The sequence below is a fragment of the Phodopus roborovskii genome, unplaced genomic scaffold, assembly GCF_943737965.1.
Source record: "Phodopus roborovskii unplaced genomic scaffold, PHOROB, whole genome shotgun sequence".
Taxonomy (NCBI): domain Eukaryota; kingdom Metazoa; phylum Chordata; class Mammalia; order Rodentia; family Cricetidae; genus Phodopus; species Phodopus roborovskii.
Window position 1 is genome coordinate 11,316,911 of NW_026126434.1, and position 17,042 is coordinate 11,333,952.

Sequence of the window (17,042 nt, forward strand, 5' to 3'; positions counted from 1 at the left end):
CTTTATTTTAGTTTCTATAAAATTTTAAAGAATTATGTGTATAAATGTTTGCCTGCATGCATGTATATCTGTCATGTGCTTGTAGTAATCAGTAGGCCAGAAGAGGGCATCAGATCTTCCTGTAGCAGGAATTACAGGTTATTGGCATGTTGGTGTTGGGAACTGAACTTGGGTCCTCTGCAAGAGCAACAAGTGCTCCTAGGAGCTGAGCTACCTGTCCAACACTGTTTAGGTTTGAGAACTTTTTCCTGACATTCCCATCCTTTAATCAACATAATGCTTGATGCACGCTATAGGCTCAATAATTTCTGGGTGAATAGTTGAATTAACTGATAGCTTAGAGCATCCTGTTTTTACATTATGTGCTCTTTAAAATCTATACATATACTTCATTTTCCTTACCAGGGTTAAAATTTGTATATTACTTACTTTACCAACTTGTGTAGACCTGTAAGGCTTTCTCTTTTTTTCTTATTCCCATCTGTGAGTTTCTTCAGATGGAAGCATTTAATGTCTCCTAGGCTTGGAAATTCTGTGTGTTTTTTCTCTGTTACATTTTAAAAAGACATAAAGTTTGTGTTAGTCCTTGAGGAGCTCAATTCTGTATACCTGTCTATCCAGGAACACCCTCACTTGACCTTGATACTGAATAAATATTTTGAACTGGTTTGGGGTTATGATAAACAGAAAATCTATGACCCATAGTCTCATCATTTAAAGTAACCACAAATACCCATAGTAGACTTTAATTTAGAAGAGTGATAGCCATTTATCCAGGAGTGTATTTGGCACATTATGTATATAATGTGCAATATCATTTGTGAACAATGATCTTGTCTTCTCAAATGCCCCCTGTATACACTGTCATACTATATTAATTTTACTATGCTTACACATCCTGTACTTCCTTGTACTGTACTCATTAAGGATTCCTGTACTGGTACTCAGTAAGGATTCTGTCGTTATCTTAGGTAGGGATGACAAAGCATGTGTTCAAAAGCCCAAACGTTTGTACTTTAAAAAGTCTCAATGTCCTTACAGCATTGAAGTTTTTCAGCTTATAGTAACATATACTTAGGCACCACCAAAGCAAAGGAAATATTTTTAAAATGTAACCTTCTTTGTAGTGATTTATATACACTGTTTTCCACCTATACTGACAACGTCATTCTAAATAAAGAATTATGCACAGGTGACTTTAGAGGAACTTATGTAATATGTGTTCTAATTACACTGCCTCACACAGAGTCTTCCGTGGCTCTTTCTGAACATTTATTTATGCCTTTTGTGAGTATTTCTCACAGGGGCTGTGCGTTTTTTCTATTCATTATGTTCTTTATGTGATTTACATCTTTATGTGTTCTACAATGTATTTTACGTTGGTGGATGCTGCTATAAACCAGGGATATGAAAATCACCAAGATCATCACAGGACAAAAACTACATTTTATACTTGATAAAATTTCAGGGATGATCCATTGTATTTTCTGGTATTATTTACTGCTTTCCATATACATTCCATTTCTTACATCCATGAGGTGTCTAGATGAGATTGGCATGTTTAGGGTTGCATGGCTGCAGGCTGTGTTCCATTTCTGATGTTCTTGTGCTATTTTGTAAGAAGGTTGGCAGAAGTATCATTGTCTCCATTTTCACAAATGGAAAAACAAATACCAAAAGAATGGGTGACTCTTATCTTTCAGTTGTAATGTCAGAGTCAAAACTAGCACCCAGACCAGAAATAAGGGAGAAAACATGGGAGGCCAAGAAAATCACAAATTGTCTTTTCTAGGGTAATTAATGAGCATGAGCAGTGGGCTGACAGCTGCTTTAGCTGTTCTCCCTATAATTTGTAAAGAAGTTAATCTCCAAAAAAGCCTGCATGGGGTAGAATACAGCAGTTGCTTTTATAAGTGAAGAGACTAAAAATATAGTAGCAGAAGCCATTTATTAACCCCAGCAGTAATGTCCCGGGCAAGCAAAGTGTTTGTAATGAGTAAGTTTAGATTTCACCAATCTCTTTATCTGGCACTAAGTATCTACTTGGTTAACACAGGGCTAGTAATGATGAACCTTCTGCCAAAGCTGAGATGCTTAGTTAGGTGCTATATAGAAGTACTTTATATAGGTGGTGTGTTATATAGATTCAGATTCCATTCTTGGATAACAAATCAAACCATTCCTGAACAGGAAAAAACTTAACATTGTCAGGATGAAGGCTCACTAACAGGCTATAAAAGACACATGATACCCATTTTGTTCTGGCCCTTGCCTAAAGCTACTTAGTGTTTTGATAATAATCACATTTATCCAATTTTTATGGATTTTGTAAAAGATACTGCATATGACACACATGAACTAGTATACATATCCATGCCCCTTGATAGCTTTTTAAAAGAAAATTTGTGGGAGTAATAATGCGTTGGTAAACAAAACAAAACAAGACAGTATAGAGAACTCCTTCTTCTAGTTTTCTCCATTGTTAATATTTTAAAATTTCTCTGAACAAAAAAATTATATTGGTGCATCACTACTAATGGCCTTTATTTGGATTTACTGGGCTTGCATAAATGCTTTTATTCTGTTTTAGGATCCAGTGCAGGGATTGGCATCAAATATAATTGTCATGTTTCCCGTTCTGCTCTAGCCTATGACAATTTGTCAACAATTTTCCTTATTTTACAAACCTTGATAGTCTTGCTGAATAGTGTCCATGTGCAATGTTTCCTGAGCTGCTCTTACTCACTTTGTTTCTCATTATTAGACAAAGGTTATAGGTCTTAGAGAGTATCCCAGAAGCGATTCTTCTTTCGTGTGTGTCATAATGTATCCGTGTGACATTACTGATATTATCAGCCTTCATCACTTGGTTAAGGTAGTGCTTGGCAATTTCTTTACTGCACCCTAGGCAGTTTTAACCACTTGTTGTTTATGTTGTTTCTTCTCTGTCTGTGGTACTCTCCAATGAGAATTAGTTCAAATTGTCATATTCACAGAAACATCCTTGCTGACCACTCACAATAAAGCACTTTCATACTTCAGTTGCTATTTGCATTTTACATCTTGTTTCATTCATATTTTCATTGCTTGAAACTGACTTGTTTCTGTGTTTGCCTAGTTTATTATTTGTCAATAACTTTCCTGCCCCCCAACATGAACTTCAGGAGATCAAGGGTCTTTTGGGATTTCTCATAACTGTATTTGCAGATTCTAACAGAAGGACTAGTATATGCTAGGTGCTTAGCAACTATTTGTTAGATAAATATCAAAAATATAGGACTGGTTTATTGGCATTTCTGAAATAGAAAAAGTAGTTGGTGAAAAATTTAGTGTTTTTAATTCACTCTGTTTTAAGGAAAAGTTAAAAGCAAATATTACTATCTATGGAAAATAGTTTAGCAGAATAATAGTAATCCAAGCTGCCTGATAATGTACTTAATAATGTGTCAGAGTTTTTAGTGACTTATACAGGTATGATGATTAGCTTTAATTTTACATCGACATGCTCCAGACTCACCTGGACAGGGAGCCTTAATGAGTATTTTATCCTAGCAGCAAGAATCAAATCTATTACAACATATATGGCTGACCAGTGACACCTTTCTACCACTGCAACCTTTACCGATGAACTGCCTCCAGTTTCCTATTGTAGAACTTCAGAATTTGAGGGCTGTAGAGAGTCCTGATGCCCTTGATTAATTCCAGCTGACTGCTTAGTGCTGCCATCTTTTGATTTATGGTGCCCCATGTGCCCCAAGGGAGCATCCACATAATATAACTCCCTTCTATGACCAATAGTAAGATTTTTTCCCTTTAATTTTTCTTCTCAGGATTTAAAATCTCCAAGCCAAAGGGATGAAATTGCAGGGGCTCGGGCCACCTTGAAGGAGAACTCTCCGCTCTTGCATTCGATTTGTTCAGCTTGTTTAGAACATTCCGACGTTGCTTCACTCAAAGCCAGTAAGGACACAGTCTGTGAAGAGATTCAGAACGCTCTTGATGTCATTTCAAATGCTTCCCAAGGCATCCAGAATGTGCCAGTGCCTTCTGAGCCTCAGGCAGCAACCCTGGGAGGTGCTCTTGATGAGCTAGAGGTAAGTTGCAAGAGCCAAAATGTGACTTAACATCTCAGTACAAGTAAACAGAAGCAGACTTCCGGCTCATATGTGGGAGTTTGGAGAACTGACTTTTATCATGCTCCAGTCAGCCTCAGTGACCTTCTTGGGTATTCTAGTGAATTGATTTAACAGTAAGATTTCCTACTTAGCACACTTAGCATTCCCCTGCTAAAGAAGCCTTTAAATTGGAATTGTCTGAGATTCAAGTGAAGATTACATTTTACATAGATCAGCTTCTAAAGTGGAGGATTTATTTACTGTACAATATTTATTATCAGCAATGTTCTGTGTTGTCGGGAAATAGATCTAGCCACTGCCTATGACAAGGGCTTATGTTTTAGCAAGAGCATGGAGGAAAAGAGCAGACTTGCTATTATAAATAACCAAATTGCATATCATAGTACAAAGGGGCGAGGTAGCCTCAAAGATTTGAGGCATTTAAATCAGGAGCAGGTAGAGATCTAGAACATAGGTTCAACACCACTTCCTGTGTTTGTGACATCATAGAAGCCAGGAACCTGGGTGGAGTCAGCAGGGGGAGGAAGTTCATGGCCCAGGGTAAAGAGCCAATGGGACCAGGCTATAGAAGGCTGTGCTGGTTTTTCCTCTGAGTAACCAGGACTCTATAAGGCTTTAACACACTGAGACTCATGTCTTAAAGGAATGATGTTAGCACCACATGAGCAGAGACTTAATGTAAATAAGGTGAGAACCTGGGAACCAGGCGGGAGGTTACGGTAGGAACCTGATCTCACCTTATACCTTATGGGTACCACCCAACTCTATCACATGTGGTCATGACAACCGCAGCAAGGCTCAATTTTGTAAGTAGTAATCAGCTGGAAAATGATAGAAAGGATGGATGGGACATGAGCAAAGGGAAGATATCGCACACTGAGTCCTCTAACAACACAGTGGATTTCATGATCTGAGTTATTAGGAACTAATGTCTAGGTAGTGAAGAGACCGGATGAAGTCTTCCAGGGAGACAGACCTACAAAGTTCAGGTCAATTGACAATTGATACTTACAGAGCATTGATTTTCAGGGTGTGCCTTACTAGGTTGAAACATACAGGCCTTTCTACATCTTTCAGTTGTTGAACATAGGTCACCTGCCTGGTGAAGATCATGAACTCTGGAGTCAGGAGGGTTGATCTGTGTAGTGGAGCTAGGCTTGTCCAGAATTGGGCAAAGCCTGGTCATAAGGTAAGAAACCCAATTTTGAACAAGTTGAGGGATTTATCAGGACTTCAAGTATGACGGCAATGAGTGCTGGCTATCCTAGTCTAACAGGGAGCTCCTTGGTGTGGTAGTTAATGATAAATATTCTAGAGCCTTCATTCCTGGGTTTATATTCCAGCTGTGACACTTGCTATGTTTGTGACCTTGGGAATCATATTTATGGACCTCTGTTGTTCTGCTGCAAGTGTTCAATAACACCACAGTGTTATTAGGTTAAATGAATTCATAATACAGGTGTGGTTGTTCAGAGCAATGCATAGTAAATATTCAATCTTAATGTCATTATGGAGACTATTTGGAAGCAGATATTCCATAATGAAACATATATTTATAATTAAAATTACTTAAGTATTACCAACAACTAAAAAAATCAACACACTTATATAATGCCTATATTGTTCTTATCAACTTCATAGTAAATTCATTAGGTAATTGTTTTATGTTTAAAATTGCTTGCTTTCCCTTTATGTGTCTTTAAACAGCATCTTCATTTCTAATCCAATATTATTAGCTGTATTATTGTATATTATTAGATCCATGTGAAGATACATAAAATATCTAGTTATATGCAGGTTTTAGGAACTCTGTCTGATAAGGTAAAAAAAAAAAGAATGGAAATTAATCATCTCCAATCATTCAGTGTTCACTCTCTGTAGTGAACACAATATCCTCTCATGTGTTATATGCATATCTTGATGTCTTTTAAGATTGAAAATTTTATTTTCTAAGACAAGTCACAGATATTAGAAGATAGCAGCTAGATACCAGTAAAGTGTTAGATTCCGAATAAATAAAATATAAAACTTGGGGACCAAAATGCATGGGAAACTCAATTGCAGTTTGAAAAGCTTTGGGGAGTTGATCAATTATTTTACACCAGGTAGTATTGGAAGTGGTGTGACCTCAGATAAACACATGCATGTCCATTAACTGGATGAGGGAGCAATAGGAAGTTCTAGTCATGTGTATCTTGTCCTTGCCCCTTCCAAGCACTGTCCTGTCTAAAATATATCCACATTTGTTTGAAACCTTAACCTTGTCACTCTGGCCACCTAATATTCTCAATAATACTGTTAGCCTTCCCAATGTAGTCTATAAGTCACGTACCTGCTCTTAGAGGCATTTTATCTTAGAGGTTGTGGTCTGAGGAGTCATTGCCTTTCTCAAGTGAACCAGCTGTTTGTTGTCTTTGATTTCTGTTCTTGTCTGCCAGTTCTTGCTGTTTTCACCCCTTGGAGACCAGACTGTTTCAACTAATGAACTTTGATGCTGAATAGAGTTGTAGGCCTTCAACATGGATTGGGGAGTTTTAAGACTTCATGGGTTTCCTATGCTGGCACCCCACACCAGTACTTGTGTTTCTAATGTGACCTAGAATGTTATTAGACTGTGTGTAGTTTATAATATGACCTAGAATATGACAAGGCTGTGCATGGTTTATAATATGACCTAGACCATGTGTGCTTTTCTGCTTAGGAGGGCTGGTTTCTTGACTTCCTTCAAAAATAAAGAATAATGCAAAAAAAAAAAATGTTGAACAAGGACCTGGTTTCCCTCACAACACAGTAGCTTGACCCATCTTCTTTGATGCGCACCTCTTCATAGAGGTCAGCTCTGAAGATGGCAAGCTTACCCACTGTAGACAACTGTAGACACATGATAACTTGGTCTTATTGCACAAGTACTAGGCCTGCCATGTGGGCATGCCTTACTATGCTGTAGCAGTGGGTATAGAAAATCACTCATCCAGTGTAGCTAGGAAGTGGGCTTTCAGAAAGATACTCACAGTTGAATTTACACACACACACACACACACACACACACACACACACACACACACCATTTTATATAGACAATGAAAAGGTAGTTAGCCCTCTTTGTGTCTATTTTCCTTTCAGATAGTGGCATCCAAAAGAAAGCTGTTGTATTCTACTCTCTACTTTGCTCCCTTGTTAAAATAAAAATGGGGATTTTTTTGTTTTTCTCTAACTAAATCAAACTTTAAAATAAAAATTAAAATAGTTCTAGATCACTAAAGCATTTTAAGATTTGGTCATATGTATTTAAATTTTAAGCATGTATTTATTTAGATGTGCAGGGGCATACATGTATATATGCATGCATAGAGGCCAGAAGAGAGCATCAGGTATCCTTCTCCAACATTCTTCATCTATTCTTTTGAGGCAGGAGCTGTCTCTGAAGCTGGAACTCTTATTTTCTTAGCTAGACTTGAAATAAGCATAATTTATCCTCTTGTCTCTGCTCCCATTGGAGTTGGGGTTACCGGTATATGTTAGATGCTTGGCTTGTTAAGTAGGTGCTGGGATCTGAACTCTGGTCCTCATGTTAGAACAGCAAATGCTTTTAACTGCTGAGCCATTTCTCCAGCCCCTCCAGCTAAACATTTTACATGAATGATTTGCTCGATTATTTCAGCATCACCATTGAAAATTTTGTATTTGCTTTACAGAAAAAAAAAAATCGAGACCTAAGCTGTATGTATTTGCTGATCAGGAAACTAGTGGGTAGGGGTATAGCCTTTCTGATTCCAAGAAGAATTTATAGGTGTACTTGTACTGAGTTTCCCAAGCTAGAACTTAATGTTCTCTTCAAGATTCAGCATAATATATACTAAGGTTCTTAATATATATGAATCATCAGAAAAGTTATAAATGTAACCAAGTCTTTCTGGTGGATTAAACACTGTCCATGGGTCATTAAGTAGAAATAGTCTCTGTTTGGGAAGTGCTTCTTGTAATAGGGTGGAACTTTCCAGAGGAGTGGGCAGATGGAATTGTATAGTACAGTTTTCCAAAGTGTTAAACTGATTTGTGTCCAGAGATGTTCCCACAAAAGACCTCATTTATCCCCAAAATTTTCCAAATTGATCTTCCACTGAGACATCTTTAGTTTCTCAATTCAGTTAGAGGTAGGTGCTATAGACAAGAAATAGCAGAGGTTGGAGAGAGCCTGGAGAAAGGTCTTTTCAAGAATAGAAGACCTCTTACTTCTGAACAGGCACAAGACCTATACTTTCTTGAGAACCAAATTCTGTCAACAACTGAAATTTACCTTTAGTCAAAGATAGGACTTTAGAACAAAATGCCTGAAAAAAATATATCCAAGTTACAAACAATTGCCAAAGCGGTCTGAACCAGATAAAACAAAATTTACTGAACATTTAACCTTTTGACAATAATTTTGTGAGTTAAATGGTTGCACTTTATATTATTTATAGGAAGCTATATTAGTAGAGGATCTGAAATAACCTTTGCTCTATTTTGCTCCTGCAAATATACTACTATGAAATAAATGGATGTAGTAAATACCCTGCTGGGAGCCAGACTCATTAAATGCTTATAGTGTGAAAATGTATCAGAACACTTACTCAACAGCCACTATGTGAAAACGTCTGATAACTCTTTTATTCTGGACCATGGGATTTATTGGTGAAGAAGATAGAAGCTGAATTAGAACACAGTACAATCTAAATTGATTGATTAATTGGAAAGGTTAGTGTAAATTATAGACTGTTGCTCTGCATTTGTGACTGAGAGTTGAAAAGTGTCACCTTGTAGATGAATAGAATTTTGAAAATGCCATTAAGCAAGAAACTTTGCTTGTGAAAATTGCATTGAAAACTTGAAGTCCATAAACATATATTTCCCTTGTGTAGAAGGAAAAAGCAACCATTATACCAGAAGTTATTGCATCTGTTTTTTAAGGTGATGATAATGAAGGATTTATGTGTATTTATTTTTTAAGAGATGCTATATTCTTTCCTTATATATTCATTTATGTCATTTTACAGTTCTTATTGATAATTTTGTATATGAATATAATGTGTATTGAACAAATCTATTTCCATTCTTTAACCTCTAATTAATGCCCTGTTCCCTGGACCACATTTCCTTTCCAATTTCATGTGCTCTGTTTTTAAAGCCGCCAAGTCCCATAGTTCTTCCTCTATATACCTGGGTGTACATAGAGGTGTAGCAGAGCATGGGTAACTTCTGAGACACCACATCTCTGTAGGAAATAACATTCCATCTTCCAGTGGCCATCAACTGACAATAGCCCTATTCATGCTTGGATTTTGGCTGGCTTGATCTTGTGTAAGCAATCACAGCTGCTGTGAGATCATGTGTGTGGTGTGCCAATCATGTATACCAGACGGTGTTTTGTTGCAGACATCCATTGGCTCTTACAATCTCTGTGCCTCCTCTTCCACAATGTCCCTGAGCTTTGGGGACAGAGGGAATGGAATAAAGGTGTCCCATTTAGAAGTAAGAATGGTTTCTTGTTTTGGGCATGTTGACCAGTTGCAGCTCTCTGTATTAATTACCCTTTATTGCAAGAGAAGCTTCTTCGATGAATTTGAAAGATGCAGTAATCTATGGGTATAATAAGAACATGGGGGAAGTTTATTACTATGTCCATTTTGTAGAATATTATTATTAGATTCTTCCCTAGGGTGTATGACTATCTAGTTATAGATATTTTTGGGGGGTGAGGGCAGTTAATGGCATCATGTGGAATGGTCCTTAAATCAAATCCATAGTGGAATAGTGGTTGGTTATGCCCATAATATTTGTGCCACCATTGTATCAGTGAGCATATCTTTCCAGATCCATTGCTATTGTAGTTTGTGGAGTTCATGCTTGGTAAGACTATTGATTACTTTTCTCCTTTGCATGAACCTTGAAAGAAAGCTAACCAGCAGGCAAAAAGCTTCCAAATTGGTACCAGCTTGATTTCTCTGTTCTATGATTCAAGTATACAGTATCCTCAGCAATAAGGTTTTTTTTTTTTGTTTTTTTTTTTTTTTTTTTTTTTGCAATAAGGTCCTATCATCAGGTTCTGAACAATAACAAGAAGCAATAGAAATAACCTATAATTTTTTTTGGGATGTTCTATGGGACTCCACTAACCATCAACCAGTAAAGAGATATCTCATATATAGTAATTTTTTAATAGCCTATGTTGGCTGGGAGAGACATTGCCCATCCATTATAAGATAGCAAAACTTCCTTAACATATGTACTATATATATTTTAGGAAACTTCCATAGAGGTAGGTTTTTGTATGGCTTTCAAAGTATTTTGTGTTATTTACCGCTTATATTCCTTCTGCCTATTCATTCCATCCCCAATCTCACTAAAGCTTTCATGTTCCATTATGTGACTTTATTTAGTTATAGCTTCAGGTGCTTAGAACAATTACACATAGCAGTGCTAAGTGACAATTAGTGAAATAATAAATACAGTGAATGCCATTTCTCTCTTATTCTAATTTCTCTTTTTTCTCCAACTGGAACTGGATATACTTAATAAGGGATTTAGCTTTGAATTGGGCCATGAATTTATAGTGAGGAAACTGAGAAAATAAATTGAATTGGTGCTTTGGTCAGAATCTTTCTGTAGTAATGCAACACAAAGAGAAAAGTATGTCTATGTTCCTTTCTCCAAGGAGCTACATATCTTTCATCTAGCTTCTCTGAGACTTCCAAGATGTCCTGCCTTTTATTATAAATAGTAATTTTGGGTGAACACAGTTCTTACTGTCTTATGTTTTCACTTAAATGAAAAGCCAGACCTCTGTCAATTAGATATGCACTTAGGAATTTAGGAAGAAATTGGCTGTCACTCATTTATCTAGAATTACTTTATATAATTACTATTTTAAAAATGTTTTTTTGTTTCCAGAAATAAAGTTAAATAAAAGTAATTAAAGTGATGGATAAAATATTTTAAAATACATAGTCCACAAGTTAAGGGATCCTTTTAAAGGACATATCTAAAGAAATGTTAAATTCACACCAATCCAGCAACATACTTGTGGTGGAATGTGTAGCAATTTATTTGCAATGAAAGCCCAGGGTTTGAACTTTGAAAGACCAGCCTAGGGATAAAGACAAAACTTCCTTCTGCTAGTTGGAAGACAACATAGGAGACTGTACTGGCTGGTTTTGTGTGTCAACTAGCTAGAGTCATCAGAGGAAGGCACTGCAGTTGGAGAAATACCTTCATGACATCCAGCTGTAAGGCATTTTCTTACTTAGTGATGAATGGGGCCTGGGGCTCAGCCCATGGTGGGAGGAGCCATCCCTGGGCTGTTGGTCCTGGGTTTCAAAAGAAAGCAGGCTGGTTGGGCCTTGGGAAGCAAGCCAGTAAGCAGTACCCTCCTTGGCCTCTGCATCAGCTCCTGCCTCCTGGATTCTGCCTGGTTTGAGTTCCTGCCCTGACTTCCTACAATGGTGAACAGCAATGCTGAAGTATAAGCCAAGTACAATCTTTCTTCCTCAACCTATCATTTGGTCATCACAGCAATAGAAACCCTAACTGAGAGAGAGAGAGAGATATGTTTATAAGAAGCTGGTGATCCTTAAGGTTTGATCATCTTGCTGGATAAATGAGGAAAACACTGCCTGATGGCAGGCATTAGTCAGAGAACTTGACTAGCTTAGTCTTGCTCCGGGTAGCACGAAGATCACGCCCACACACCCAACCCCCAAGTCTCCAAAGAACAGAATGCACCTGGAAATTTTCTAACCAGAATGCTCGTCTCATGTGGACTGGGTCAGAATTTATATTATCTGTGTAGCCTCTTAAAGCTCAGCAGAAAATCTAATTTAAAGTTGTCCTATCTCGGCAAAACCTCAAGGGACCTGGGAGAAGCAAACTCAGAATCATACTGAACTTTATGCCCAGTCTTCAAAAAATTCTAATACATCTCCAAAGAAGATAAGTTCTCATAACACACAAATAAAGTAAGCCATTGTGATTGACTCTGACAAAAGGAACAGACTGCAGAGAAAGCCCTTTTCATTGCAGACATAGAAATCACAAGATACTGAATATAAATTAGTTGTATGAAATATCCATGATTCTCCCATTTATTTATTACAACCATAAATGTGTTGAAGGAACAAAAGAATTAAAAAATTGAGCAGGCAGTATTACATAAAATGAAAAATGTAATTATAATTATCAGTTGATTAGGCAAAACATGATTAAAGGATTAGTATTTCTGAACCGTATTTGAAAATGCTGCCTAGAATTTTCCACAGATACAGAAACAAAAAAAATATTTTGGAAAAAAGGTCAATATACAAGATGGTACAACAGGTTAAAAGTATTTTAATATGAAGTCCAGAAGAAAGAAAGTAACAAAGGATCTTCAGGATCAGTGGTTCTCAACCTTACCAATGCTGTGACTCTCTAATACAATTTCATGTTGTGATGTCCCCCAACTATAAAATTATTTTTGCTGCTACTTCATAATTATAATTTTGCTACTGTTACAAATCATAATGTAAATAATCTGATATGTGACCCCCTCAAAGTGGTCAAGACCTACAGATTGAGAACTACTGTTCTAAAACTTACAGAAGGTACCAGTATCCCTAACTAATGCATATTACACACACCAAATACATTAATAAATGTACATTTCCACAGATTATAGTGAAGCTAAAGAAGAAAGAATTATTTTTAAACCTGAATATGGTGATATATGCCTATAATTTCAACCCTTGGGAATCTGAGGCAGGAAAAAGCCACATTTGAACCAAGCCCAGCCTAACATAGTGGATCCCTGCCACAAACAACAATAAAAGATTTATTTGGTAACATAGCTAAATAAAGCTGGCACAGCTATGCCAATATCTGTAAAAGTAAATTGGTAATTTAATCAGTTCTGTTATGAGCATTTTTCTTACCAGCTTGGTCCCACAGCTGCATCAGCCCCAAATAACACATAGAGATGCTGTATTAGATATAAAGCTGTTGGCCTGTTACTAGCATTTCTTATTGGCTAGCTCTGTATTAAATATTAACTAATTTCTGTCAATCTAAGTATTTCCATGAAGAGAGAGTCCGGACTTCTTCCACTGAAGTCCCTGCATCTTTACTCTCCTACTATATCTCCCAGAATCCTCTGTGTCTCCTAGACCCACCTATCTTGCTTTCCTATTGGCCAACAGGGCTTTATTTATTCACCAATAAGAGAAACATATTTACAGAATGATATCTCCCATCATCTCTTTTCTGTCTAAATAAAACGAAGGGTTTTAACTTTAACATAGCAAAATATATAACAAAACAGTTATCAAATAAGAACTATAGTTAACTATTTAGTTCATTAACATTATTAATAATTAAAGAAAATATTTTATCATCTGTCCTATCTTTGCTTAACATAGCAAAATATATAACAAAACAATTATCAAATAAGAACTATAGTTAACTATTTAGTTCATTAACATTATCAATAATTAAAGAAAATATTTTATCATCTGTCCTATCTTTGTGGGCCTAAAGTCTTATATGTAACTTATCGTTAATCCTAACTAAGGAAAACTATAACTCTAACTGTCTCAACTCCTTTAAAGACCACAGAAGGATAATATATAAACTCTAGAAATGACAGATATATCTCACTACCTGATCAGTCACCTGAAGTTCTTCTGTAATGTTTTATCTTCAGTCTATAGGCCATAGTGTGTCTTGCAGACTCCTCAGCAAAGTTGGAAACTTTAAACTGTCCACCTGTGTTGGCAGTTTGTTAGTCACTTTTCTCTATGTCATGTAGAATGTCTGGCAGACTCTTCCACAAAATAGAAACCCTACAGCAATGTTCATTTTGTTTCAACAGTCACTTTTCTGTGGGTTTACAGCATAAAGTCAGTCCAGACAAGAGCAGTTATTTTGCCCAAATGACTAGTTTTTCCATATTGGGAGTAATCTCCATAATGAGTTTTATTTCTGACACAGGTGTTGTTGCCAGAAGCAGTTGTATCTCACTGTCGAGAAAAACCCTAAACCATTTTAAATGTCATATTCTGTAGGTCTTTGAAAGGTTAGAAGAATGCCTATCTATCTCAAATACATCTTTGTATATCTAGAAAACCTAACTATCACTATAAGTTTTGGCTAGTGTTGACTATTATAGGTAACTTTCTATAATCTGTACTAAATTATACATTACATTTTTAAATGAGCTATATAAACACAATACTTAAACAAGAGGAGAAATATACATATCACAAAATTGTCTTTAAATTTATATCAATAAATGAAAATCCATATCAAAACAAAGTATTCATTTCTATACCGTAATCCTCTTTTTACCTTTAAAAAGAGATTGGTTGTGGTCATTAACCATTTATAACCAACCCCATTTAAATGAAAACAAACATTTATATACAATATTTGAGAATTTGGTGTCATTCTTTCCAAATTGCTTCCTGCTGGTAGAGGGTGTTGTCTTGGGGACCCTAAGAAGATACAGAAATCCTGGCTGTAGTGGTCTTCAAGTCTGCCTTGTCTCAGCTGTTTTGAATGTTGGATCACCTGGGACACTGTTTGAGGGGGTTCTTGCTTGATCAAACCATGTTAGTCTGGAAGGAAGCCACAACTTTTCATTTTCTGTGGAAACAAAACTAGAAATTCTTTTTCCCAGTAACCTGTCCTTAGACTTAAATTTTGAAGTCAAAGCGTTTTTAAAATATTTAAATTGGATTAATTCAGTAGCATTTCTTTTAGCAGTTGTTGCTATTTCCTCAGAAGTCAAACACTCAAAGACAACACAATAGCATACAGTATCTGGACTCTTTCTGTGCTTTCCATCTTTTTTATTATTTTTTATTACTTTATTATTGCTTTTTTATTACTCTATTTCTTCTACTTATAATTTTTCATTTTTTGAGACATGTTTTCTTTGTGTACCTTTGGATGCCCTAGAATTTGCTCTGTATACTGGGTTCACTTTGAAATCACAGAGATCTGCTTGCCTCTGTCTCCCAAGTCCTGGAATTAAAGGCATGTGCCACCACACCCAACTATTCTTTCTATTTTCTTTTAAACCACTTTATCTGGTTTCTTTTTCTTTCCAAAGCCTATGTATATTTTAAAACACATTGTAAACCTTTAGAGGTTTTTCTTTATCTGAATCTGTCTTTATGTTGAGTCAGGAAACCTCCCTTAAAGGAGCTGCACAAATTTCTGTTTGTCTCTAGTAAAACAGAGTCCCACTGAGAAAAATGCTGTTACTAAGAAGCCTTGCTTGTCTCTATTCTTTTGTTTCTAAAACCCCTTTTTAAGCTTTTGTCAAAATTTCAGTGAAAGTTTTTGGCCCCATTTTGTAGGTGCCATTTTGTCACGAGCAGTTTTCCTGCCAGCCTGGTCCCACAGCTGAGTCAGCCCCAAATAACACAGAGATGCTATATTAGACATAAAGCTGTTGGCCTGTTACTAGTGTTTCTTATTGGCTAGCTCCATCTTAAATATTAACACATTTCTATTAATTTAAGTATTTCCACGTGGTCTTATCTTACTGGAGAGAGAGTCTGGACTTCTTCCTCTGAAGTCCCTACATCTTGAATCTCCTAGTACATCTCCCAGAATCCTCTTTGTCTCCTAGTCTGGCCTATCTTGCTTTCCTATTGGCCAACAGGGCTTTATTCATTAACCACTAAGAGAAACATATTTACAGAATAACATTTCCTATCACAGTTCCATTTTATCATTACAACCCAATACTTCATGGAAACAACTTGAGAAAATATTTATTTTGGCTTATGTTTCAGGTATTTCAGACTGCCATGGCAGGAGTGTACTGGAACAGAGCAGTTTCCATCATGGCAGTCGGCAGGCAGAGTAGGCAGTTCAGGGCAAGAGATAATCCACAAAGACATGTCTCCAGTAGTCCCCTTCTACCCCACCCCAGTGCTGCCATACATTATGAATCTATGCATTTGATAGATCAGAGACCTGGGACATGGTCCTTTCTTGAGGCGCCATCTCAGACATGCTCAGAGGCATTATCCACTAACTGGTCAGGTGTTCTCTGTTCAATCCAGTTGACAGTCAAGATTAACCCTCACCAAGTTGTAACACACTCTTTTCAATGATGCATTGAAATAATAATAAATGGAATAAAAATTGGAATAATAAAAAATGAGTTGTTGCTAAGTGGATGACTTTCAAAGAACTCATATTTTACAGGCATTTTAGGAAGGTATTGTGGGGATTAGTGAAATTATCTCATATTTAGATCCTTTTTGAAAAACAACATCTATATATCTTCTGGCTCATGAGCTGTTATATTTGAAAACAAAACAAAACAAAACAGCAGCAACAACAACAGCAACAACAAAAACCTAAGTGGAGAAATACTGAAAATATAACACAGACTCAAGGGATATACTTAGAGGGAGATGTATCACCTATGATGCTTATGGCAGGGAGGAAGGCAGGCTGAAAATATAATCTCTGCTAATAAAAATGAAATTAGATGAAATGGAAAAACAGAAGTTACTCATAGATGCTTGATGTGAAAGTATTAATTAAAATCAGTTTTTACTCAAAGCAAAGTGTCCTGCAGGTACCTTTGCAGTACACCACCCTTATGTAAGTCTATTTCCATGGCTAAGGAGAAAGCTCTCATGTTCACCATGTGAAGTTGGAAAAGCCAGTACCAATTAACACTGTGTTGATCACATAAGGAGGGACATTTGCATATTATGCTGGTACTGGAAATAAAATACAAAACCCTAAGCAGATTTGAGTGATATACCCATTATTATTTAAAAGATGTATTGTGACAGTCATTTCACAAAGGTGATTCCAGTTCATCCTTAGAATATCTACTGACATGATTCAGCACACTAAGCAATTAAC

General features: G+C 36.5%; 1 protein-coding gene across 1 annotated transcript in view; it reads left to right on the top strand.

Moving 5' to 3' along the window:
• The first annotated feature begins 4,646 nt into the window (after positions 1-4,646).
• Ctnna3 (catenin alpha 3) overlaps positions 4,647-17,042 on the top strand; it is a 1,153,843-nt gene continuing 1,141,447 nt past the window's right edge. The window contains exon 1 of the mRNA XM_051186834.1: positions 4,647-4,823. Coding sequence (XP_051042791.1) covers positions 4,782-4,823 — 42 coding nt within the window. The 5' untranslated portion in view covers positions 4,647-4,781. The remainder of the gene's footprint in view (positions 4,824-17,042) is intronic.